At 39.7% G+C, this 27,203-nt stretch overlaps 2 protein-coding genes across 5 annotated transcripts in view; both read right to left on the reverse strand.

Annotated features, from left to right (window-relative positions):
- Positions 1 to 7,787, reverse strand: part of LOC141559143 (uncharacterized) — a 41,675-nt gene extending 33,888 nt beyond the window's left edge. Inside the window, exon 1 of the mRNA XM_074297277.1 lies at positions 7,623 to 7,787. The gene's annotated coding sequence lies outside the window, so the exon portion shown is untranslated. The remainder of the gene's footprint in view (positions 1 to 7,622) is intronic.
- Positions 1 to 27,203, reverse strand: part of LOC141559131 (uncharacterized) — a 47,345-nt gene that overhangs the window by 5,857 nt on the left and 14,285 nt on the right. For 2 of the 4 annotated variants that reach the window (XM_074297245.1, XM_074297244.1), the window contains 4 exons: positions 25,367 to 26,949; positions 20,910 to 21,036; positions 19,770 to 19,865; positions 15,746 to 17,756 (listed from right to left, as the gene is read on the reverse strand). In XM_074297245.1, coding sequence (XP_074153346.1) covers positions 16,747 to 17,756; positions 19,770 to 19,865; positions 20,910 to 21,036; positions 25,367 to 26,949 — 2,816 coding nt within the window. In that variant the 3' untranslated portion in view covers positions 15,746 to 16,746. Of the gene's footprint in view, positions 1 to 13,857; positions 15,551 to 15,745; positions 17,757 to 19,769; positions 19,866 to 20,909; positions 21,037 to 25,366; positions 26,950 to 27,203 lie in introns of those variants that run through there. The other 2 variants (XR_012487229.1, XR_012487230.1) reach the window with 2 other exon arrangements.

A 27,203-nucleotide genomic window follows, 5' to 3' on the forward strand; every position in this document is an offset into this window, starting at 1 on the left:
CAGAGGTAAAAAATACAGACTTATGAATACTGATGCACAAATTCTACATAACATATTAGCAAAGAGATTACAGCAAATTAACAGCAGGATAACATACTACAACCAATGGGGATTTATAGCAGTAATGCTTGGCTGGTTCAGTATCAGGAAAACTCACAATAGTCGACCACATCAATAACTAAACCAACCCAAATCATATTACAATCCCAAGTAAAACAAAAGTCTTTTGACAAAGTACAGGAACCATTCCTATTAATAAACACAATCACAGAACTCTTCTCACTCAAGAAAATCAGATGCAAACAATGGGAAAATAGAATAGTTCATGGCCATGGCCAGGTTGAGCTGATATAAATCACAATTCTGTCTAAATTGGTCTATTTGTTCAGGGCCATAACAATCAAACTGCAAAAACATTCAACAGAACTAGAAAAAAACAACAAACGCTACCTGGGAGAAGAAAAGGTCAAGAATATCAAGGGATTTTTTTTTTTTAATAAATAAAATAAATAATTGGAAGAAGTAATAAAATAAAATAAAATAACATTGCATTAAAAAAACATATATATGTATATATATATATATCAAGGGATTAACAACAGCAACAATGAAGCAGCGGCAGCAAGCCTAGCACTGTTACAAAGTAGCAGCGATCAGACCACGTGGTTCTGGGTAAGAAACAGCGCGGCCGCCGGGGAGCACATTAGACACATGGGACACAACAGTCAGAGCCTGTGGCAATGGAGTATTCGAGAAACCCCCAGACTCCAGGTTCCGGAATAAGAATTCTCTGTGTGACAGAAAGTGCTGGAAACATGGGCAACAACATGTGGGAGACCCGGCACAGACCTCCACTCATACTCTACCAAAACAAGGTCAAAGTGGGAGCGGGATCGGGATCTGGGCCTAAAGGAGGATTCCAAAAACCAGTGAGAAGAACAATTTGTCTCAGTTCTTTGCAGAAGGGAGGAATTTATGACCAAGGAAGAACTAGAGAAAATATTCCAGCACATTCTGGGGCCATAACTTCCTCCGCCCCTCCCCCACTGATGGGCATCCGCCGCCGGCCAGTTTCTCGCCACCACAGAAAGCGCTGCCACCGACATCCCCACGTGTGGGCCCCTTTGCCTCCCAACAGACTTTGGGCACAAACCGCCACCTCTGGAAGAGCGGGACACTGAAGGCGAAGCGACACGCGCGACCTTCACTCCTTTGCTTTCTGTACTTTTTCTCTCTCCGAGTTTTCCCTTTTCCTCTGAATTTTCTTTCCCAACATGAGTCACAAAGCGATGTGAAGAAAATCCTCTCACGACAATTAAAAACAAAGAATTCCTGGGCTTTCTCCCCCAAACTCAGCACTTATTGGGACCAGCTCCCAGAAGCCTTTGGTACCGCTCCCGCCCCCGCGGTCCCCACCCCCACCCGCAGAGCGGCTCCTCAGGCCCGCTCGGTCCAGCACCCAGGGCGCTTCCCTTTGCTTCAATGGGAGGTCACGTGCTCTCGGGACCCGGAAGACTGGGCCGGAAACGCGGGAGGGAGGAGGAGGGAAGCTGGAAGTGGAGTTCTCTGTGGGGAATGGGGGAGGGTCTGGGGCTGCTCCATTCTGACCCACATGACCCAGGGACGTAACTCAGAAAACCTGATGGGGCTTTCTCCCATCACGCAGCAGTTTGTGGAGAAAGAGGAAATGCTCTTCCCCCACCCTGTTCTGCCATGAGCTTCCCTGCTGCCAGAAGCTTCTGACTCCGCCCCCAGGTAAAAAAAAGGCTACTGCGCCTGTGCAGCCTTTGCCTCTGCACCCCAGCTCCACAGAACAGACTCATTCCTAGTTGCCCCCAGGGCCTGTAAAGGGCGGCCGCTGAAGTTGGGAAAGCAGGAAGCCTGGGAGCTGGGGAGGACTGCAGGGACGCCCTGGAGGAGTCTGTGCTGGGACCCCAAGGCAAAGTGCAGCAAGGAGCCGCCAGCCTGGGACCGCACCGATGGGAAGCAGCTTGAGGAGGGCTCATTCAGGGCCAGGGAAGAGCTGCGCTCCCTGGGGCCGCGGGGCGCTCCCGGCGGCGAGAAGGGGGGCTCGGGGACCCCCAGAGGGACCGGCTCTGAAGGAGGCTCTACCTCAAGAAGCACGCGGGGGGCAGAGAGAGGGCGGAGCCCGGCCCGATCAGAAGCTGCAGTCGGGGCTCTCGGATCACCAGGGAGAAAGTCTTCACTGTGGGCAGGGGGAGCCGGGGCGCCGGGAGCTCCTGCAGCAGAGACCGAGGCTGCCCCCGCCGGAGCTGGGGGACACTCCCCGCGGGGTCCGAGGGGGAGGGGACACTCAGCGGCCGGGCCAGCCCGCGGAAGCAGCGAGCGTGGGGGGCGCGGGCCCCGACCTACCTGGGACATGCGGGCTCGGGGCCGGCTTCCAGACCAACTGGTGCGCGGTCCGCGGGAGGGAGAGGCCCGAAGGGCAGCCAGTGACGGCAGCTCCGAGCGTTCCCGCCTCCCAACAGCCCCCTCCCAGCCCCGCCCAGCCCATCCCTCAGACTACAGGCCCCGCCCCCTCCATCTCCTCCCAGCCCCCTCCCTCCTCCCCCTTTCTCTACTTCCGCCTCTCTGATTTGCTTCTCCGAACCCTCCCTGGAGCTCCCTCCCCTGGAAGCTTTCTCTCCGAAACTTGGCGCTTATGGCGGGAGTTGTTATCCCTCCTCTGCTCACGATTCTGCGCAGGGGAACGAGTTAGCAAAGTCTGTTCTCTTCTAACCAAATCCTCAGTTCTTCTGCGCTGTCGTTCCTCTCCATTCCTAGTCCCCACGGAGTCCTTTCTCTGCCCCCCAATTTCTCTCCTATAACTTTACATCAAAGTCATCTCAGACCCAGCCTTTCGTCTGATTCTCAAGAGTTATGAGTTACAAAGACCACCTTCCCGTGTAAGAATGTAAACATTTTAACCTTTAAATATCATTTTCCCCCCTCTCTCATTCGTCTTTTTATGCTTCTCTTGAGTCTTATATTTTCCAAATCAAATTTTCGGTTCAGTTCTGATCTTTTCATCAGAAGGGATTGGAAATGCCGCATTTCATGGAATATCGATCTTTCCCCCTAAAAGGTAATGCTCAATGGCAGTTGTTTCTTGGCTGTAGACCAAGCTCCCTTCCTTTCCACAATTTCAAAACCCAGGTCCTTCTGAAGAGGGACCCCAAACTCGGAAAGTCCTTAAAGGAGGATGTTATCTGGCTGGGGGCCAGCTCGGCCCTGACCCCCATTGAATTCATTTCATTTTCTAGCCCTGGCCGAAACCCACTGCGGAGCCAACCTGGGACTCCTGCCACGAGCCCCGTCAGCTTGTACCAAAGGCCCCTTTTGTAAAAGAGCCAAACTAATGCCCTCTCTTTGCAGAGGCTCCAAACATGCCAGCCCTACGCCTGGCACGCCAAGTGTCTCCGCCCAATGGAATAATGTTTCCAGCGCCCCCTTCTGTTTACCTTCACCTATTTCCTTAACTAGATTTTAACCTTACTTCCAATCCCCATAATAAACCCTTCTATCAGTCTAGGTTTTTGGATCTGTAAGTTACTTGACAGAGGATCTTGTGCCGCCAGAAGGGACTTCCCCCAGACTCCCTACCCTTGGGCCAAATCCCAAGGAAGGCAGGGGAGCCAAACATACCCTGCACCCTGAACCTGCCGCCAGACTCTAATTCCCTGACCACCAGTAACCCTATTTAAGTTTGGGTACCCCAAATCCCAACCTCGTCACTTCTATTTGTGTATGTGGAAGCTGCTAAATCCTGGGTAATACAGACTGTGGCTCCTCAATCTTTGAATTGTTTCTTCCTGGCTACTTGCAGTGTTTTCTACTAACCTAAAAATTCTGGAATTCAGCCACAGTATTCTGATGGGGTTTGAGTGGTCTAGATTCCTGGTGGTCTAGAGTGAGTGGCCATAAGAGTTGTTAAGAATCCCCTTTAGGGTCTCATTTCCAAAATATATAGAGAACTGACCATAATTTATAAGAAACCGAACCATTCTCCAATTGATAAATGGTCAAGGGATATGAACAGACAATTCTCAGAGGGAGAAATTGAAACTATATCCACTCACATGAAAGAGTGTTCCAAATCACTACTGATCAGAGAAATGCAAATTAAGACCACTCTGAGATACCACTACACACCTGTCAGATTGGCTAAGATGACAGGAACAAATAATGATAAATGTTGGAGGGGATGTGGGGAAATTGGGACACTAATACATTGCTGGTGGAGTTGCGAAAGAATCCAGCCATTCTGGAGAGCAATCTGGAATTATGCCCAAAAAGTTATCAAACTGTGCATACCCTTTGACCCAGCAGCGCTACTACTGGGATTATATCCCAAAGAAATACTAAAGAGCAGAAAGAGTCATATATGTTCCAAAATGTTTGTGGCAGCTCTTTTTGTTGTAGCTAGAAACTGGAAGATGAATGGATGTCCATCAGTTGGAGAATGGTTGGGTAAATTGTGGTATATGAAGGTTATGGAATATTATTGCTCTGTAAGAAATGACCAGCAGGAGGAATACAGAGAGGCCTGGAGAGACTTAAATCAACTGATGCTGAGTGAAATGAGCAGAACCAGAAGATCACTGTACACTTCAACAACAATACTGTATGAGGATGTATTCTGATGGAAGTGGAGATCTTCAACATAAAGAGGATCCAACTCACTTCCAGTTGATCAATGATGGACAGAGGTAGCTACACCCAGAGAAGAAGCACTGGGAAGTGAATGTAAATTGTTAGCACTAATATCTGTCTGCCCAGGTTACAGGTACCTTCGGATTCTAATGTTTATTGTGTAACAAGAAAATGATATTCACACACATGTATTGTACCTAGACTATATTGTAACACATGTAAAATGTATGGGATTGCCTGTCATCGGGGGGAGGGAATAGAGGGAGGGGGGGTAATTTGGAAAAATGAATACAAGGGATAATATTATAAAAAAATATATATATATATAATAAAAAAAAATTAAAAAAAAAAAAAGAATCCCCTTTAGAAAGAGAAAAAGCAAATTGATAGTCTTGAAAATGAAAAGGGTGAACTCACCACTAATGAAGAGGAAATTAGAACAATACTTAGGAGCTACTTTGCTCAACTTTATGCCGATAAATTCGATAACTTAAATGAAATGGAAGAATACCTTCAAAAATATAGCTTGCCCAGATTAACAGAGGAAGAAGTAAGTAGTCTAAATAGTCCCATCTCAGAAAAAGAAATAGACCAAGCTATTAACCAACTTCCTAAGAAAAAGTCCCCAGGACCAGATGGATTTACAGGTGAATTCTACCAAACATTTAAAGAACAACTAACTCCAATGCTATGTAAACTATTTGAAAAAATAGGGATTGAAGGAGTCCTACCAAATTCCTTCTATGACACAGACATGGTACTGATACCTAAACCAGGTAGATCGAAAACTGAGAAAGAAAACTATAGACCAATTTCCTTAATGAATATTGATGCTAAAATCTTAAATAAGATATTAGCAAATAGACTTCAGAAAATCATCCCCAGGATAATACATTATGACCAAGTGGGATTTATACCAGAAATGCAGGGCTGGTTTAATATTAGGAAAACTATTAGTATAATTGACCATATTAATAATCAAATTAATAAAAACCATATGATCATCTCAATAGATGCAGAAAAGGCATTTGATAAAATCCAACATCCATTCCTACTAAAAACGCTTGAGAGTATAGGAATAAATGGACTATTCCTTAAAATAATAAGGAGCATATATTTAAAACCTTCAGTAAACATCATATGTAATGGTGATAAACTAGAACCTTTCCCTGTAAGATCAGGAGTGAAACAAGGTTGCCCACTATCACCATTACTATTCAATATAGTACTAGAAACTCTAGCCTTGGCAATAAGAGCCGAGAAAGAGATCCAAGGAATTAGAGTAGGAAATGAAGAAATCAAATTGTCACTTTTCGCAGATGACATGACGGTATACTTAGAGAACCCCAAAGACTCTGCTAAAAAGCTATTAGAAATAATTCAGAACTTTAGCAAAGTTGCAGGATACAAAACAAATCCACATAAATCCTCAGGATTTTTATACATTACCAACACAATCCAACAGCAAGAGATACAAAGAGAAATTCCATTCAAAATAACAGTCGATAGTATCAAATATTTGGGAATATATCTACCAAAGGAGAGTCAGGAATTATATGAGCAAAATTACAAAACACTTGCCACAAAAATAAAGTCAGATTTAAATAATTGGAAAGACATTCAATGTTCTTGGATAGGCCGAGCGAATATAATAAAGATGACAATACTCCCCAAACTAATCTATTTATTTAGTGCTATACCAATCAGACTCCCAAGAAACTATTTTAATGACCAAGAAAAAATAACAACAAAATTCATATGGAAGAATAAAAGGTCGAGAATTGCAAGGGAACTAATGAAAAAAAAGTCAGAGGAAGGTGGTCTAAGTGTACCTGATTTAAAGCTATATTATATAGCAGCAGTCACCAAAACCATTTGGTATTGGCTAAGAAATAGACTAGTTGATCAGTGGCATAGGTTAGGTTTACAGGGCAAGATAGTGAATAAAAATAGCAATCTAATCTTTGACAAACCCAAAGATCCCAAATTTTGGGATAAGAATTCATTATTTGACAAAAACTGCTGGGAAAACTGGAAATTAGTATGGCAGAAACTAGGCATGGACCCACATTTAACACCACATACTAAGATTAGATCAAAATGGGTCCAAGATTTAGGCATAAAGAATGAAATCATAAATAAATTGGAGGAACATGGGATGGTTTACCTCTCAGACTTGTGGAGGAGGAAGGAGTTTGTGTCCAAGGGAGAACTAGAGACCATTATTGATCACAAAATAGAACATTTTGATTACACCAAATTAAAAAGTTTCTGCACAAACAAAACTAATGCAAACAAGATTAGAAGGGAAGTAACAAATTGGGAAAAAATTTTTACAGTTAAAGGTTCTGATAAAGGCCTCATCTCCAAAATACACAGAGAATTGACTTTAATTTATAAGAAATCAAGCCATTCTCCAATTGATAAATGGTCAAAGGATATGAACAGACAATTTTCAGATGATGAAATTAAAACTATTTCCACTCATATGAAAGAGTGTTCCAAATCACTATTGATCAGAGAAATGCAAATTAAGACAACTCTGAGGTATCATTACACACCTGTCAGATTGGCTAAGATGACAGGAACAAATAACGATGAATGTTGGAGGGGCTGTGGGAAAACTGGGACACTGATGCATTGTTGGTGGAGTTGTGAAAGAATCCAACCATTCTGGAGAGCAATCTGGAATTATGCCCAAACAGTTATCAAAATGTGCATACCCTTTGACCCAGCCATACTACTACTGGGCTTATACCCCAAGGAACTACTAGAGAAGGGAAAGGGTCCTGTATGTGCCAAAATGTTTGTGGCAGCCCTTTTCATAGTGGCTAGAAGCTGGAAGATGAATGGATGTCCATCAATTGGAGAATGGTTGGGTAAACTATGGTATATGAATGTTATGGAATATTATTGTTCTATAAGAAATGACCAACAGGAGAAATACAGAGAGGCTTGGAGAGACTTACATCAACTGATGCTGAGTGAAACGAGCAGAACCAGAAGATCATTATACACTTCAACAATGATACTGTACGAGGATGTATGCTGATGGAAGTGGATTTCTTCAACATAGAGAAGAGCTAATCCAATTCCAATTGATTAATGATGGACAGAACATCCAGAAAAGGAACACTGGGAAATGAATGTAAACTGTTATTTTTACCTTCTGAATCCAATTCTTCCTGTGCAACAAAAAATTCGGTTCTACACACATATATTGTATCTAAATTATACTGTAATATATTTAACATATATAAGACTGCTTGCCATCTGGGGGAGGGGTTTGGGGGAGGAAGGGAAAAAATCTGAATAGAAGTAAGTGCAAGGGATAATGTTGTAAAAAATTACCCATGTATATATACTGTCAAAAAATGTTATAATTATAAAAAAAAAAAAAAAAAAAAAAAAAAAAAAGAATCCCCTTTAAATTGGCCGCAGGTTTAGGGCTGAAAGAATTCACTCATTCCCGAATTATTAGTTGCAAAATGAAAGTTTATTGTTAGATAGAAATCAGTTTACCACTAGACTGATTTCTGTCGGCAGATCTATTGGGAAATGGAGTTTTGCACTGAGAGAATGCAGTGCTCAGTGGACAGAGGGGTCCTGATAGAGGAGTGAGCTGTCTGGGTCCATCTGCAAAAGACCTTCCTTGATGAAAGGTATTATATTGGGTATCTTGGTGGGGGCTGGGACAGCCCTAGCAGGTCAGACCCAGTGGGGACTAGTAGGTGGAGTCCCAAGCTGGCTCATCTACAAGCTGGCTTTCAGCTGGAGCTGGAATTGAATAGAACTGAAAGAGTTTCTTTAATTCAATAGGGTTGGAATTCTGCTCAGGACTGAATCTGCCCCACCTGTCTAGATAACTGAATGAAACTGCTCTCTTGGGGGGGGGGGAGGGTACCTCACTAAGGCAGAATGGAAGATTTTCTTCTTCAAGGAGTTTTAGAGTTTCCAGTCCCTTCTTCATATTCCTTGGAGTTGTTTTTTAAGAGTCTCTTTCAGGAGGTGGTCAGTGAATTCTTTCAATGACTCTTTGACCCTCTAGTTCTACAATAGCAGGACAGGCTTCCTTGATGAATTCTAGAAAGTTATTCAGGCTCTTTTTTTGATCATGGCTTTTAGGTAGTCCACTGATTCTTAAATTGTTTCTCCTAGATTTTTTCCCCAACATGGTGGTTTTTTCAATAACGTCTTTTGCTTAAAAGAAAAAAAAAAAAAAAAAAACACAACTGTTTGTGTCTGGATGTCTCTGAGTCATTTTCTTCCATTTGTCCAATTTTAATTCTTAATGAAATTTTTTGGGGGGTTTAGTTTTCTTTACCTCCTTTTCTAAACTCTACTTTTAAAGGATTTGCCTTGTTCAATTGATTTTCCCGCCCCTCTTTTGCTGTAAGTTGTTTTCTCCAGCATAATTCTTTTCCCTTTGCTAAATCTAGTTTTTTTTAAAATCTAATTTATTTTTTTTATTAATTTTTATAATTATAACATTTTCTTTGGCAGTACATATGCATAGGTAATTTTTTTTTTTTAACAACATTATCCCTTATACTCCCTTCTGTTCCGAGTTTTTCCCCTCCTTCCTTCCACCCCCCTCCCCTGGATGGTGGGCATTCCCATACATATTAAATATCTTATAGAATATCCTAGGTAAATATATATATATATATATGTGCAGTAAATCTAGTTTTTAGAATTGTTTTCTTTGATGTATTTTTGTGCTTCCTTTTCCAAGCTGTTGGCTTTTTGTCTCCCCTTCATAATTGCTCTACATAACTCCCATTTTTTCCCCACATTTATCTTCTACCTCTCTTACTAGAGAGAATAGACAGACAGAGAGAGAAAGAGAGAGGGAAAGGGACATGGAGAGGGAGGGGGACAGGAAGGGGGAAAGGGAGGGGGCCGAGGAAGGAGAGGGAGAGGGGGCAGCTTTCCCACTGCACTGCCCTGGCATGTTGTGCTGGGACTCAGGGGATCAGGATTTGCTTTTTATACTGGGAGTGGAGGTCTCCCTGTAAGTACACAGGAATAGGGGTACCCATTTCCCAAGGAGCTTTATGAGCTAAGCTACTTTCCTTCTGGCCAGTCACCCAAGTTGTTTCTCTTCCCAGGGAATTGTTCCACTCAAGTTCTTTGTTTAAAGTCGTTCTTCCTTTGGCAACAGAGGCTTTTCCTGCCCATTGTGGCCCTCCTGCCATCAGCGTGATTCCTGACTGGCATTGCAGCCATCTTTGACCTGTTGTACCCCTCTGCTAGGACCCTCTCAGCAGCACTAGCCATGCACTAGGTGTCAAAAGTTGGTTGATTCACTTGCCCTCATTTATAGAAAAATCAAAGGGTGCTGGACACCCTAATGGCCAGGATGGGGGGAGGGGAGTGGTTGTGCCATCACTGGAGAAATGTTGTTGTATGTCAACTGTATGCCTCAAACAGAGGAAGACCTTAGTGGTCTAAACAAACAAGGAGAAGATTTAGGGAAAAGGAGACAGAACACTCTGAAGCCTTTACTATTTCTGCCTTCCTGCATTTAATTTTGAGATCTTTATGTCCTAATATATGGTCAATTTTTGTGTAGGTCCCATGAACTGCTGAGAAGAAAGTATACTCCTTTCTGTCACCATTCAGTTTTCTCTTCTCTAACATACCTAATTTTTCTAATATTCTATTTACCTCTTTAATTTCTCTTATTTGTTTTGTGGCTTGATTTATCTAATTCTGAGAGTGCAAGGTTGAGATCTCCCACTACTATAGTTTTGTTGTCTATGTCTTCTTGCAACTCTCTTAACTTCTCCTTTAGGAACTTAGATGCTCTACCACTTGGTGCATATATGTTTAGTATTGATATTGCTTCATTGTCTATGATACCCTTTAGCAAGATATAGTTTCCTTCCTTATCTCTTTTGATTAGATCAATTTTTGCTTTTGTTTGGTCTGAGATAAGGATGACTACCCCTGCTTTTTTGACTTCACTTGAAGCATAATGGATTCTGCTCCAGACTTTTTTTTTTTTTTTTTAAGTAGTTTTTATTTACCAGATATATGCATGGATAATTTTACAACACTGACAATTGCCAAGCCTTTTGTTCCAATTTTTCCCCTCCTTCCCTCCCCACCAGATGGCCAGTTGACCAATACATTTTCAATATGTTAAAGTATAAGTTAAATACAATATATGTATATATGACCAAACAGTTGTTTTGCTGCACAAAAAGAATCGGAGTTTGAAATACTGTACAATTAGCCTGTGAAGGAAATCCAAAATACAGGCAGACAAAATTAGAGGGATTGGGAATTCTATGTAGTGGTTCATAGTCATCTCCTAAAGTTCTTTTGCTGGGTGTAGTTGGTTCAGTTCATTACTGCTCCATTGAAACTGAATCTGAACTATAAGCTGAGTGAATCATGTAGAAGGACAATTGGATGTATTATATCCATAAGCAGCTACTTTTTAAAAAATATTTTTGAATGCATGTATAGATAGTATTCAACACTCATTTTTTGTAAAACTTTCCCTCCCCAAGAGAGCAAAAAACCAAATATATGTTAAATATGTGCAATTTTTAAAAACACATTTCAGTATTTCCAAGAAAATCAGACCAAAATGGGAAAAAGATCATGATATCTTTATTATTTTTTAATTTAATAGAAAATAGAAAGATAAAAAAGAAAAAAAAAACCCAAAAAAGCAGAACATTTATCATATGCCCAACAGAATGTCAGGGAGCTTTCAAAATATAACAATGAATTTCTAGTTCTAGAAATTATATTTAATAATAAAAGAAATTCTATTAATGATGGATCAACTCTACTTTCCTGTAGGTTGTTTTGTTCTCTGTTGTGTACTTTTTTTACTTTGTTTTATTTTCTTCTTTTCATTTCCCCTAAGCAGACTATGTTTAATACATACACACACACACACACACACACACACACACACACACACACACACACAGATGCACCCTCATCCACAGACTCACACACATATCCATAAATTTACATGCATGTCTACATAGAGTAACATGCATACATATCTAAATATATGCTTACAAATACAAATATATATATACACACATGCATTTTCCCATATATAAACTTGTATCTAAATTAATAGTATAACTGAAAAAAAGTTTCTATTTTTCTTACTTTTTAAAAAATAACTTCAACTCCTGATCTCTTGTAGTATTTTTGCACATCACTGTTCCTATCTCTACCAAGTCTTCTGCTTTAATTCTACTCCTTACTATTACTTTCTTGCACCCTTGGATCCTTTCTTCATTTTCTCTTCTTACCTTTCCATTCTTCTGAACATAATCCTCCTAAAGGAAGAAACAAATATTTTCCTTGGAGAGCCTCTTATGAGGGACCATCCTGCACTCAAGGGGGCTGCTTTGCCTGAAGAGTCACATCTCAAAAAAATCTGTCTTATTTGTTCTCAGACTGTAAAAACCCTTAGTGGAAAGGGAATTTTCAAATTCAGGTGAGGAAGCCTTGACAACTTGCTTAGCACCGCCTCCCACTAGAGACTGAATAGATAGGACGTGACCATGCATTCTCCCTGACAAGCCATTCAGATGTTTGCGCTTCCTTGTGGTGGTGATGATGTATGTTGTAGGTTGTTTGTTTGTTTGTTGTAGTGGCCACTGTGGTTGTTTGTAAGGGTCCATTAGAGAGGCCAGGATAGCGAAATTAGGATGTAATACAAGCCTATGGCCTGGAGATCCCTGGACGTGATTGGCTATGAGTACATAGGGACTTCCTTCATGGGTGAGATCTCCAGCCACTGCAGGAACCCTGAACATTCTGAAATTGTGTCAGGAACGGGAAGTGTCTCCATCTTTGATTGGCTGTGCCTGTGACCTCAGGGACCTAATATAAGCTCAGTGGGGGAGGAGCCCGACCTTTTTCACCTGGAGCTCTGCCAAGGAGAAGCTAAGAGAATGCAGGAGGCCTTAGAGTAGGATGTAAACCATGTGAATAACGTTCTTAAGCTTGCCTGCATAAATTCTTGGATGCTCTATTGTGCTTAAACTGCATTCATATAACAGCCAGAATTTTTCTGAAGGCCTCAGGAAGAGGTAAGCCTGATATTAATATTTACCAGAGTTTTCTCTGATTCCCTGGGAATTAGGAGAGACTGGCAATAGCAAATGCAATTATAGCATGTGGAAGTTATTTATTGTGGATTACTTTCATGCTTATGTTTTATTTGAATCAAGATTCTCAGCAGTAATAAACTTGTAGCCACGTTCTTTAAGACCACGCCTGTTGGATGTGAATTCTGAACCTAGATTAGTCTTACATAAATTTTCATCACAAATAGGATTCGAAATCAACATGCTGTTGGTAAAGTGAAACATAGACAAGAAGAAGAAAAGAACTGATACTGATGGATGCGACAAAATATAGCAAAATAATGGGCTAAAGGAAGGGGCCTCTGGGAGATTTGGGGGAGTCCTTTACCATGTACAGCTTAGGCACAAAGTCCATAGGAATATTTGGGGTAAGGCCAATAACTTTGTGCATCTCATTTTTCTTTTGGGTTAATTTAATTAATTTTATTTTATTACAGCATTGATTTTGCATCTATATTGCTTTTCAGTATCACTGCCCCTATATCTAAAAAAATATACAAACAAAACATGGCAATGAATAGTTTAGTGTAGCTAAAACCTCCCCCCCCCACTTCCTTACATTTATAAGGTTTCTCTCCAGTGTGGATTCTCTGATGGACTGTAAGATGTACCCTATATTTAGAAATCTTTCAAAAGAAAGGCCTTAGATCAAAGATCTCCAAATGTCCTCTGAATCTTTGGCCTATGTAGTCCTGAACAACTGCACTGCTTTTGACTACCTGCTTCTGACCAACACTTCTTCTTCTTTTTTTTTTTTTTTAATTAATTTTATAATTATAATTTTTTTTTGGCAATATATATGCATGAGTAATTTTTTTTATAACATTATCCCTTGTATTCATTTTTTCCAAAATTTCCCCTTCCTCTCTCTACTCCCTCCCCTAGATGACAGGCAATCCCATACATTTTACATGTGTTACAGTATAACCTAGATACAATATATATGTGAAAATCCAATTTTCTTATTGCACATTAAGTATTGGATTCCAAAGGTATAAGTAACCTGGGTAGATAGACAGTAGTGCTAACAATTTACATTCACTTCCCAGTGTTCCTTCTCTGGGTGTAGTTATTTCTGTCCATCATTGATCAACTGGAAGTGAGTTGGATCTTCTTTATGTTGAAGATATCCACTTCCATCAGAATACATCTTCATACAGTATTGTTGTTGAAGTATAAAGTGATATTCTGGTTCTGCTCATTTCACTCAGCACCGGTTCATGTAAGTCTCTCCAAACCTTTCTGAATTCATCCTGCTGGTCATTTCTTACAGAGCAATAATATTCCATAGCCTTCATATACCATAATTTACCCAACCATTCTCCAATTGATGGACATCCATTCATCTTCCAGTTTCTAGCCACTACCGAAAAGAACTGCCACAAACATTTTGGCACATACATGACCAACACTTCTTGTTATGTTTCCATCAACACCTCCTATGACATTGAACTACAAGTTGACTGAATCCTTGAGAAGGCCAATTGAATGTATGGTTTTAATCAGCAGCTGCTTTTTAAAAAAATATATTTTATTTCTTCAAAAGTATGTAAAGATAGTTTTCAACATTCGTTTTTGTAAAACTTCTATATGGTCCTTCCTTCTTTCCTTACCTTCCCCTCTCCAAGATAGCAAATACCCAAATATATGTTAAATATATGCAATTCTTTTAAACATATTTCAATTATTTCCAACAAAAGTCAGACTAAAAAGGCAAAAAGATCATGAAATATTTATTATTTAATAAAAAATATATATATAGAGAGAAGAAACACAACAAAAAAAAGCACAACATTATCATGTGCCCAAAAAATGTCAGGAAGGACTCAAGATATAACAATGAATTTCCAGTCCAAGAAATTACACTTAATAATAAAAGAAATTCTATTCATGATGGGCCTTCTCTTCTTTATGGTAGGTTGTTTTTTTGTTCTCTGTTGTACACTTTTTTACTTTGTTCTGTTTTCCTTCTTTTATCCCAACCTCCCCCAAGCAGGCTATGATTAATACACACACAGACATAGACATATATATATGCATATATACATAGAGGAAAACGTATACACATCTAGATATACTCTTATACACATAAACATGCATATACACATGAATTTACCCACATGTAAACTTGTAACTAAAAGAATGTTGGTATGGTTGAGAGATAATGAAAGTTTCTGCTTTTTTTCTTTTCCTTTCTAGATCTTCCTTTATTTTCTACATGTGTCCTCGAGGTGGTAGGAGGAAATTGGGAATATGGGGATAGATCCCCTGAGGTAAATTTACGTGAGACACAGGCAAGCGCCCCAAGGAATGGACAGACAGACATGCTTCTACATTCCTGGAAGAAATTTCAAATTGAAGAGATCACTGATCAGTCTATCTAAATACCTGAGGGAGTCACACTGTATATAGTTTATCTTGATTTTGCTCAGTTTAGTCTATCTCCATTCATTTACATATTCCCATGCTTCTCCAAATTCTTTCTAGCCACTGTTTCTTATGGCACAACATTCCAATTTGTTCATGTACCAAAATGTGTTAAGACCTTCTGCAATTGAAATGCTCCTCCTAGGTGAAGAGAGGGAGGGGGCCAGATTTTGTGGACTTGGTGGATATTCTTATAGGAGATAAGGGCCCTGATCCTGAGGCTTGCGGTTTAGTGCCTGAAAAGTCTTTGGGTTAAGGGGTGCTGTCACTTCCGGCGGGAACTAGCATTGGGAGGAGCAGGAGAGTGTGAAGCCAGGGTTGAGATTTCTAGGAGAATGCTAAAGAAAATGAAAAGGAGAAAAAGACAGTAAATATCAGGGGGCAACGTTCCCCATAATGGAGCAGTGTTCTCTCTGACCCTGCAGTGATACACTGTATTCTGAAAAATGTGGGACTGGGCCTAGAATCAATGGCAGAAATGACCTACATGGCAGAACTAAGTAGGGTCACCTTGGAGCCTTTAACTCTAGGAAGTGTACAGGGAAAAGGGAATGACTAAAGGAAGAGAGGGGCTGTGGATCAGAGAATGAGAATCTAAGTAAAACAGAAAGGAAAGAGGGAGAGTAAGAAGGAGAGAAAGCCTCATTGGAAAGAGGAAGAAAAATGGATGAAATTAAAAAACCAATGAGCAGTAGTAGTTAAAGGGCAAGAGAGGAAGGGGAATTTATGAGAGAATTTAAAAGAAAAGGGGGAATGAAGAAATATAGATTAACATAAAAAGCAGAAGAGATGAACTAATGTCTAAAGAAACTAAAAGTATGGGACAAACACATAAAATATCTACAAAACTGCCAAGCTAAGGGATTAGACTAAAGGAATAGATATCCTAGAATTTGCCATGGCAACCCTTCCCAAAAGAAAAAAAAAAAAGATGGAATAGTGAGGGAATGCAAATATTTAAGAAGGAAAGGAAAGCCTAGAAGAAATGAAGTAAAAAGCCCGAGAACATTAAAAAATAATTGGCCCCTTGCTAACATAAGTGCATTGAATTTAAGAGTATAAGTACATGGACACCCTAAGGATCACTGATTTGTAATTGGGGGTAAAATGGATACAAGGATGAAGAAAACAATCTAAGAGAACTGGCCAGAACTTTTAAACAGAAAAACTGAAATTACAAAGGAAAGAATTCAGAGATCACCTACCAAAACCCAAATCAAAACAGAAAAGCCATGGCTCCCGATTCCAATTCAGAAGCATGAAGTCCTACAAGTCATGAGGAGAAAAACATTCTCATACAAGGGCTCTGGCTGACTTCTGTAAACTGATCTCTCCCAATGTTCACTACCAAATTAATTTTCCTCCTTATTTTAATGCCTTTACATTTCCTCAGAAATCTGTCAAGAATCAATCAGAATTTTCTACAAAACCTTTTCCATATTAATTACTTACATAATATTTCTCTCCAGTGTGGCTTCTCTGATGTTCAGTAAGAGATTCCCTTTGTATAGAAGTCTTTCCACATTGGTTACATTCATAAGGTTTCTCCATTGTGGATTCTCTGGTGTTCAGTAAGAGAATACCTTTTTATAAAACACTTTCCACATTGCTTACATTCATAAGGTTTTTCTCCAGTGTGGATTCTCTGATGTCTATTAAGAGATTCCTTTTGTATAAAACCCTTTCCACATTGCTTACATTCATAAGGTTTCTCTCCAGTGTGGATTCTCTGGTGTCCAGTAAGACTTGTCTTTTTGCTAAAAGCCTTTCCACACAAGTTACATTCAAAAGGTTTCTCACCTTTGTGGAATCTATGATGTACAGTGAGAGCTTCCTTATGTCTAAAAGCCTTTCCACACTGGTTACATTCATAAGGTTTCTCTCCAGTGTGGATTCTCTGATGTCTAGTAAGATGTGTCTTTTGCCTAAAAGTCTTTACACAGTAGTTACATTCATAAGGTTTCTCCCCAGTGTGGATTCTCTGATGTTCAATAAGAACATTCCTTTCTGTAAAACCCTTTCCACATTGGTTACATTCATAAGGTCTCTCTCCAGTGTGGATTTTCTGATGTACATTAAGAACTTTCCTTTCAGTAAAAGCCTTTCCACACAGGTTACATTCAAAAGGTTTCTCTCCAGTATGGATTCTCAGATGTACAGTAAAATATCCCTTACTGCTGAAAGTTTTTCCACACTGGTTACATCCATAACGTTTCCCCACAGTGTGGATTTCCTGATGTACATTAAGAGCTTTCCTTTCAGTAAAACCCTTTCCACACTGGTTACACTTGTAAGGTTTCTCTTCACTGTGGATTCTCTGATGTATTGTAAGGGTTCCCCTTTTCCTGAAATCCTTTCCACGCTGGTTACATTCATAAGGTTTCTCCCCAGTGTGGATTTTCTCATGTGTAGTAGCACAGATTTCTCTCCAAGTAAAGTCACAGTGACTTATGGATCTTGGCCTGTGAGGTTCTACCACAGAAAGGCTTTTCTCTTCAGTCGTGTCCTTCTTTTCAAGTCTGATCTCTTGCTCTGAAAAAACAACTAAAAACAAACAGTAACATAGACACTATAACACACATATACATTAATATCCTCTTCCCTCCATCAACAAAACAGAATCTCAATTTTTTTTTATTTCCCCAGGCAAAGAGAAAAAAAATTTTTATTAAAGCTTTTTATTTTCAAAATATATGCATACTTAATTTTCAATATTCACTCTTAATAGCTTGTGTTCCAAATGTTTTTTCCCTTCCTGCCTACCACCCTCCTCTATATAGCAAGTAATCCAATGTATATGAAACATGTGCAATTCTATACATATTTTCACAATTTTTATGCTGCACAAGAAAAATCAGATTAAAAAGGGAAAAAATGAGAAAGAAAACCAAATGCAAGCAAACTACAAAAAAATAGGTGAAATACTAGGTTGTGATTCTTTCTCAATCCCCATAGCCCTTTCTCCACTATAGAAAGGGCTGCCAGAAAAATTTTTATACATATGGGTTCTTTTCCCTCCTTTATCATCTCTTTGGGATACAGAGAGACACTGCTGGATCAAAACATCTACACAGGGTGATAGTCCTTTGGGCCTAATTGCATATTGTTCTCTAGATTGATTGGATCAGTTCACAACTCTACCAACAATGTATTAGTTTCTTACTTTTCCCACATCCCCTCCAACATTCATTATTATCTTTTCCTGTCATCTTAATCAAGCTGAGAGATACACAATCGTTAATTTGGAATTGTCTAAATTTACATTTCTCTGACCAATAATGATTTAGAGTATTTTTTCATATGACTAGAAATTATTTTTATTTGTTTAATCTAAAAATTTCTGTTAAAATCCTTTGACCATATACCAATTGCAGAATGCTTGTATTCTTATAAATTTGAGTCGATTCAAAGAGAAAAATCTTAAATGGGCAGACTCAATCACTTAAAAATCCCATTAGCTCACATACCAAGGATGATTTAATTTCTAATGACCTTCATGAACAAATACATTGAATTCTCACAGTAAACCTGTGACAAGACAAAAAATATTTTCATTCTCACTATAGTCACAATTCAAGCCACCAGCTCAGAAGGGTTGAGTGAATGACTTGATCAAAATCCTAGCAGCTATGCCTAAAAATCATATCCTATTCATGGCCAGGCTCTGCATTTAGTATTTAATAAATTATATTTTTTTTCCCCTTTTATTGTCTGCACTTTCAAGTGATCACTTTCACTTTTTTTTTCCTAATATATTATTTGAATACTAAGCATGTTGGCTTTTTTTTTTGTCCTTTTTTTTTTTGTATTCTATATGAGGTATAAGTGATTTTGTTCTGATGATTTTCTTCTTCAGAATAATCAATGCTTATTTGTTTTTAAAAATTTATTATCACATGCTCCTGCATATTCTTTAAACAAATCCAATTTTTAAAAATTGCAAGAAATCACCGACATCTGAAAATGTCTCATCCAGAATACTGAGTTAATCATCCCATGCTATTTTATATGCTATTATCCTAATGCTATTGCATTATCTCCACAATTTAATTCTCCTTCTTAAAACCATTATTATCTTACTTAGTGATTTAGGGAGGAACTAAATTTATCCAATTTATCTGGTCCACTGAGGGTTTCTACATACTTACTGGTGTACTGTCTGCCCCAGCAGTCTGTGACCTCCAGGAGAGCAGGGGATGTCCCTTGTCTCACTTTACGTTCCTGGGGAACAGCCCAGGGCCTGGCTTATAGCAGGCACTTAATGTTTGCTGACTTGGAGAAGTTCTAAGAAATGGCTCAACTGGGACAACCTGATCCCTTTTTGGCACTTTAGGAGAATTGCATTGCCCTAAATTCCAAAATGACAAAAGGATCCCAAATGATCACTGAAACCCACTCATTTGATAGATGGAAAACTGAAATACATTGACTGGCCCAGGAGTTTCTGAAAAAGAATAACAAGGCTGGTCTTTCTCACCCAAAGCCAGCATTTTCTTCAGGGTAATTACTAGAAATCACTTGTAACTCTCAGATCCCTGCTCACATCACTTCACTCACCTCGAGAACAGCTGCTCAGGCCTTCTTGTTCCAGCATCCAGGGTACTTCTCTTTGCTTAAAATAAGAGATCACATCTTCTCTGGGAATTGGAAGCCCTGGACATGGAGATCAGGGAGGGAGGAAGGAGATAAGCTTGAAATTTAGTTCTTTAGGGAGTGGAGTGAAGATGCAGAGCTGCCCCATTGAGATTGACCCCATTATAGTGAAATATATGAGTCTACGGTCACCCACTAATGGTTTTAATGCAAGAAATCTATGATAGGGTTTGTCCCATCATCCTGTTGTGCAACTTTTTTGGAGAAACAGTTCTCCCCTCCCTCTCCTCTTATCCTATTAGGTTCCATTCTGGAAGGAGGTTCTAACCCCATATCTGAATAAAAAGTGTTATTGGACCTAAAGTAAAATTATGCCATACATGTTTCTATCAGTTCTTTATCTGGATGCAAATCACATCTTTCTTCATTTGTGCCTTATTATTACTTTTGGTATTTAGAATAACCAAAATAACTTATTTGGTGGAAGTTTTTTTTTTTTTTTTTAAACAATATTATTAATGTATTATAAAGAAAGCATAAGGCACAGAACCTGGAAAACAGTATGTGAAAACAAATGCTCATTCTCATCCTTTCCCACCACTGGTGCTAGAATTTGAGGGCAATAGGAAAGAAGATCAAGGACAAGGTTCCTATACTAGAAACAACCTTGGGCTTTGGGCTACAAAGTGATGCTCATTAAAAAGAAGAGTATTCCCAATCCTGGCCCCGAGCCAGAGAGGGACAGGTTATCGCAGTTATTGCGATATCCCATTATTATGGGAGCAGTTTTCTGAGCTCTGGCAGACCAGTCTGTGTCCAGGTAGAGGTCAGCCAAAATAAGCTCAGATCAGTTCCTTGGGTGAGATGCTTCCACACTGGTTTCACCTCTGACTTGAAGCTCCCTAGAAGTAGTAAGAGACAGCTTCAGGAGCAACTAAGTTTTCTATGTTACCAGGCAAATTTATACAGGAGGACTCTGTTGCTTGGACACAGCAGACCAGCACTTTCTCCTTCCTGACTGATACCCCCCCAATCTCTGCACCCTAGGAAATGAAAATATACCCTTTATTGTAGATTCAGAGTTACCCAGGAAAATGTCCTTACCCAGGGAGAGCAGGTTCCAGGCATTCTCCAGCATGACTTCCTTGTACAACTCCCTCTGAGGAGGGTCCAAGAGGCCCCACTCCTCCTGGGTGAAGTCCACAGCCACATCCCTGAATGTCACCAAGTCCTAAAGTACCAAAGTCATAACATGTATAACTGAAAATCACTTAAAACTTCAAGAATCCAACCAACCCTTCCCAATTTACAGGAGGAAACTGAAGCAGAGAAAGGATTTCCTCAAAGCTCATGCCATTTTTGAGTGTTAGAGTTGACTCCTGTAACCACAGTCCTTAAGAGTCTTATTGAATTTTGGGAAAAAGCATGTTATAGCATCAGTTGGAATAAAGCTGAGAAATGTCTTCTTATTGAATGTGTTTCCTTGTGGATTCAGGAAGAGTTTGTGTTTTATCTGTGAGTTAGATGGATCTTTGGAGAGCAAGAGGGTGATGGGAAATTTTTTCTTCAGCAGAATTGACAAGTCATATATTCTAAAGAAACTTCTGTAAAGACATTATGAGAAGTTGCCAAGTACAGCATGCTCTGGGAAAAAAGTTTTTATTGCTTCCCTGAGGTCACTCTGGGTAGCATGTTGTCATGGGCAAAACAGCTCATGCCTTTAGTAGTCATTGCTTCCATTTATTTCAAGGATATTCTGAGTAATTTTAATATTTCATTACAGAGAAATAGGAATAACTAGAAATGAAGCTTCCTTCATTAATTAAACATTTATGGGAAAGATTTTGTCAGTTTCTTTTTGAGAAATAAATATTTTATTAAAGATGTTTAGAAATCTATAATCTTGTTTGAACAAGAATCATAAAAATAAATTAAGAAGCCAAGAGATGGACTTTATATAGGAGGTGGCCAGAAGTGGGAATGCCATGATACTGGGGAGGGGCCATCTATATTTCCAACCTGCTACAAGTATTTGAATTTGGATTTCTTCTTTGAACCATCTGATTTATGGTCTGATGTGGATTGTGAACTAACTCACTTCCTTTGTAAAGTAGAACCTGACCTGCCATTCAGGAATAACCAATTCCAGGCTATCCCCATAGTGATGGGGGAATGGAATTGTCAGCCTCACTTGTCTATCCCTCAAAGCTCTGGACCTTGGGAAACAAACTCTCAGAGTCTGATTACATGTCTGAGGTCTGGGACCCGGACTGCCAGGAGCATCCCCCGGCTCCTCTTTGATGCTTCCCTGTGAACTCCCAAATTTTGGTCTGGCACTTCCCCCTTCTATCCTAAGAAACCTTGAACCCTCTATCTCACTCATCAAAAAAAAAATGTATCCATGGTCAAGGTCTCTGCTAAGTACTTTTAAAAACAAAACCCAATACAGGGAACTCTCCTCTCCATCCTCATGGTGCCTTCAATTGAATATTGACTTCGTCCTTACTATAACTAAATCAATCTAACTATCTAACTATAACTAACTCTGGTTAGTTTGCTAAAGCCTTTTATGTTTCTAGGCCATCAGTCAATGGAATAATCCACCATATTCCTTTAATGGAGTCTTCCAAATTCTTTCAGGGTAACCCTATTTCTCTTTCAGCACTAAATATTTCCCCCAGCAGGTTCTTATTTTATCGCTTATTTTCTCCTAAATAAAATCTACCTTTGGTAAGGAGAATGGGATTTGTGAACTTGGGACATGTTTGTTTCTAACTAGGAAGGGCCACCCTGACCTCCTCATGGTCTTTGTGTAATCTACATTTCACCTTTACTTTGATGTATTTGTACACTTGTGAACAACTGAGGAAGTTATTGTTCTGTTACACTTTTTGAGATTGCCATGGATTGTTGAATCTTTCCTTTTCTCTAGGGCCCTTTGATCCCTTCTTTATCCAAAGGGTAGATTCTCAGTGAAGGCAGGAAATCCTTTCCTTGATGGATAGCTCTTCTCTGAGTGATTGCATAACTCATACCCAGGAGAAGATATTGCAAATCTCTTTCCTTCACAAGCTTCCCACAGCCCCCCTTTACCAACATGAGGGGGTCTAATGCACTCCACATCTTCTCTTAAGGAAAAAGGCCAGGTATCTCCTCATTATTCACCTGGCTCTACTCCTTTGGAATTGTCTGACTGAGCTGTCCACAAATGCCTGAATATAGTGCCTCCTTCCCACCCAGACCTTTTTCCATCTTTCTTGGACCTCTGATCTTCTTTTGTTAATTGCCAAGATAAGGGGATAAATTCTGCCATATCACCTCTTCACCTCACCCCCCCCCCTCAAAAAAAAATAGAAAAATAGACAAGGAATAAAAATATTCAAAAGTTATGGACTGTGCAAAGAAAATGAAGTAAACAATAATCAACAGTAAAAAAATCTGCCCTTGCTGAAGGTGTACTGAAGGGAAATACACAGTAGGGACACTGAAAAGCAAAGGATGGGAGCTCTTAGGGAAGGACACTGGTTAAAAAATAATGGTCACTATCATAAAGGAAATGGTCAAAGAGAACTGGTCACTTCTGGACAAAGAAAATGAATAATAGAATAAGGATCCCCTGTTGACCCACCAAAAAACTAAACCTGATCCTGGGATCTAAAAACTAAACCCATGGCTACAAAGTGCCAAGCTGGTAGTAGTCACTTTTAACAATTCAATTCAGAAGCACAAAATCCTACTAGCCTTGAGGAGAAAGACCTGCTCATGCCCTGGAACTGATTGACTGTAATAATGCCAGACCAATGCAAACCAAGGAGATAAGGGCAAGGGACAGAACAATGGATTCCAGAGAGTACTGGAGCTGAGACAGACCCAGGGTGACCTAGCCTGCAGATGAAGCTTCACAATAAGGGATAAAAAGGGGGGCATTCTGTAGTAAAGTGGGGCCTGAGTTGCAGTAAGAAGACAAAGAGAAGTGGTCAGATAGGGAAAGGGAAAACCAGGAGAGAGCCGTGTCCTAAAAACTAAGAGAAGAGAGGACCCTGGAGGAGAGAGAGTCACCAGGAATGTCAAAGTCTGGAGAACAATAAAAAAAATGGGGGATTGGGGAGATGACCCCATGTACTTGGGAAGGGAAGGCCACCTGAGGGGTCAGGCAGGAAGCTAGAAATATTGAGAAGGTGGAGAGAGGAAGGGCCCAGACTTTGGGGGACTGGTGGATATTCTTATAAGAGATAAAGGACCTCAGCCTGATGTTTGGGGGTTAAATGCCTGACAAGGTTGCTTTGAGTTAAGGGGAGCTGTCACTCATGAAGGTAACTAGCACTAGGAGGAGTAGGAGAGCATGGAGACAGAGTTGAGATTTCTAGGAGAATGCTGAAGAAAAATAAAAGGAAGACAAGAGAAGTTAAATATCAGGGGGCAAAGCTCCCCCACAATGGAGCAATGTTACCTCTGACCCTGAAGTGACACACAGTATTCTGAAAGGAAGACACCATGGAAAGAAAGAATCTGTGGGACTGACAGAAAGCACCTACAGGGCAGAGTTCAGAAGGATCATCTTGGGGGCTTTCACTGTCAGAAGTATATGGGGAAAAGACAGAGACCAGAGGATGAGAAGAGTTGTGGATCAGAGAATGAGAATCTAGATAAAACAGAAAGGGAAGAGGGAGAGTGAGGAGAAAAATCCTTGTGGGAAAGGGGAAGTAAAAAGGAGGAAATCTATAAACTATAATTCTATATAAATCTACACAAGTGTAGCTAAAGGGCAAGAAAAGGAGGGAAATCTACAAGAGAATTTAAAGGGAAAGGAGGAATGAAGAAATGTAGATTGAGAGGAAAGCAAAAGAGATGAACTACTCTCCGAGGAAACTAGAGGTAAAAGACTTATTTATGGCATCTTCTAAATATGAAACATTTATAAAATGGCCAGGAGAAGGGAATAGAAATCTTAGAGTCTGCCATGGAATACCTCCTGAAAAGGGAGAAAAAAAAAAAAAGAAAAAGAAAGAGAATAGTGAGGGACTGGAAATACTCAAAAAGGAAAGGACAGCTTAGAAGAAGTGAAGTAAAAAATATGAAATTCAAAACAAAATTGGTCCCTTACTGAAATAAAGTGCATTCTATTCTAAGACAGCAGGTACAGAGACATCCTAAGGATCATGGAGCTCCCAGAAACACATAACTGGAAGGAAAATGGGCTCAAGGAAGAAAACATCCAAGAGAAGTGGGCAGAACTTCTAAACAGAGAAAAATTGAAATTACAAAGGTAAGAATTCAGAGGTCACCTACAGAAAAACAAAACAAAAAACCCATGGCTCCTGACTCCAAAGCCAGTAGCAGTTATATTGAATAATTCAATTCAGAAGCACAAAGACCTACAAGTCATGAGAAGAAAGACCTTCTCATACAAGAGATCTGACTGATTTCTTCAGACTGATTTCTCTCAATGTTCTCTATCAAATTCATTTTCCTCATTATTTTAATGCCATTACATTTCTTCACAAATCTGGCAAGAACCAAGCAGAATTTTCTACTAAACCCTTTCCATATTCATTACTTACATAAGATTTCTCTCCAGTGTGGCTGATCTGATGTCCAATAAGACTTCCCTTAAACCTAAAACCCTTTCCACATTGGTTACATTCATAAGGTTTCTCCCCAGTGTGGATTCTCTGATGTTCAATAACATTTCGCTTATATCTAAATGTCTTTCCACATTTATTACATTCATAAGGCTTTTCCCCAGTGTGGATTCTCTGATGTATAGTAAGATTGCGCTTATATCTAACAGTCTTTCCACATTGATTACATTCATAAGGCTTCTCCCCAGTGTGGATTCTCTGATGTTCAGTAAGAGATTGTCTTTTTATAAAAGTCTTTCCACATTGATTACATTCATAAGGCTTCTCCCCAGTGTGGATTCTCTGATGTTCAGTAAGGGACTCGCTTTGTGTAAAAGTCTTTCCACACTGATTACATTCATAAGGTTTCTCCCCAATGTGGATTCTCTGATGTTCAGTAAGATTTCTCTTATATCTAAAAGTCTTTCCACATTGATTACATTCATAAGGTTTCTCTCCAGTGTGGATTTTCTGATGTACAATAAGAGAAACCCTTTTTATAAAAGCCTTTCCACATTGGATACATTCATAAGGTTTCTCTCCCGTGTGGATTCTCTGATGTATAGTAAGAGCTCCTTTTTGTATAAAAGCCTTTCCACATTGGTTACATTCATAAGGTTTCTCTCCAGTGTGAATTCTTTGATGTACTGTAAGGGCTCCCCTTTTTATAAAAGCCTTTCCACACTGGTTACATTCATAAGGCTTCTCCCCAGTGTGTATTCTCTGATGTTCAGTAAGAGATTGTCTTTTTATAAAAGCCTTTCCACATTGGTTACACTCATAAGGTTTCTCTTCAGAGTGGATTCTCTGATGTATAGTAAGAGCTCTTCTTTTTCTAAAAGTCTTTCCACACTGGTTACATTCATAAGATTTCTTGGCAGTGTGAGTTCTCTGATGTACAATAAGAGCTCCCTTTCGTGTAAAAGCCTTTCCACAGTGGTTACACTCATAAGGCTTCTCTCCAGTGTGGATTCTCTCATGTCTAATAAGATCTCCCTTGCTGCTAAAAGCCTTTTCACACTGGTTACACTCATAAGGTTTCTCTCCAGTGTGGATTTTCTCATGTGTAATAAGAGCTCCCTTGCTGCAAAAAGCTTTTCCACACTGGCTACACTCATAAGGTTTCTCTCCAGTGTGGGTTCTCTCATGTATAATAAGAGCTCCCTTTTGTGTAAAAGCCTTTTCACACTGGTTACACTCATAAGGTTTCTCTCCAGTGTGGATTTTCTCATGTGTAATAAGAGCTCCCTTGCTGCAAAAAGCTTTTCCACACTGGCTACACTCATAAGGTTTCTCTCCAGTGTGGGTTCTCTGATGTGCAATAAGATATCTCCCTTTTCTAAAACCTTTTCCACACTGGTTACATTCATAATGTTTCTCCCCAGTGTGGATTTTCTCATGTGTAGCACAGATTTCTCTCCAAGTAACGTTACAGCGACTTATAATTCTTGGATTGTGAGGTTCTACCACAGAAAGAGTTATCTCCTCAGTGGTGTCCTTCATTTCAAGTGTGATCTCTTGCTCTGAAAAAATAACAAACAACAAAGAGTAAAATAGACATTATACACACATATATATTAATATCTCTTTCCCTCCATCAGAAGAACATAATCCCAGTTATTTTCTATTCCTGCAGGCATTATCTAAAACTGCTTATTTTCAAAATACATGCATAGGGGGCTGCTACGTGGCGCAGTGGATAGAGCACCAGCCCTGAAGTCAGGAGAACTTGAGTTCAAATCTGGTCTCAGACACTTAACACTGCCTAGCTGTGTGA

This window comes from Sminthopsis crassicaudata, chromosome 2 (genome assembly GCF_048593235.1).
Source record: "Sminthopsis crassicaudata isolate SCR6 chromosome 2, ASM4859323v1, whole genome shotgun sequence".
Classification (NCBI taxonomy): Eukaryota; Metazoa; Chordata; class Mammalia; order Dasyuromorphia; family Dasyuridae; genus Sminthopsis; species Sminthopsis crassicaudata.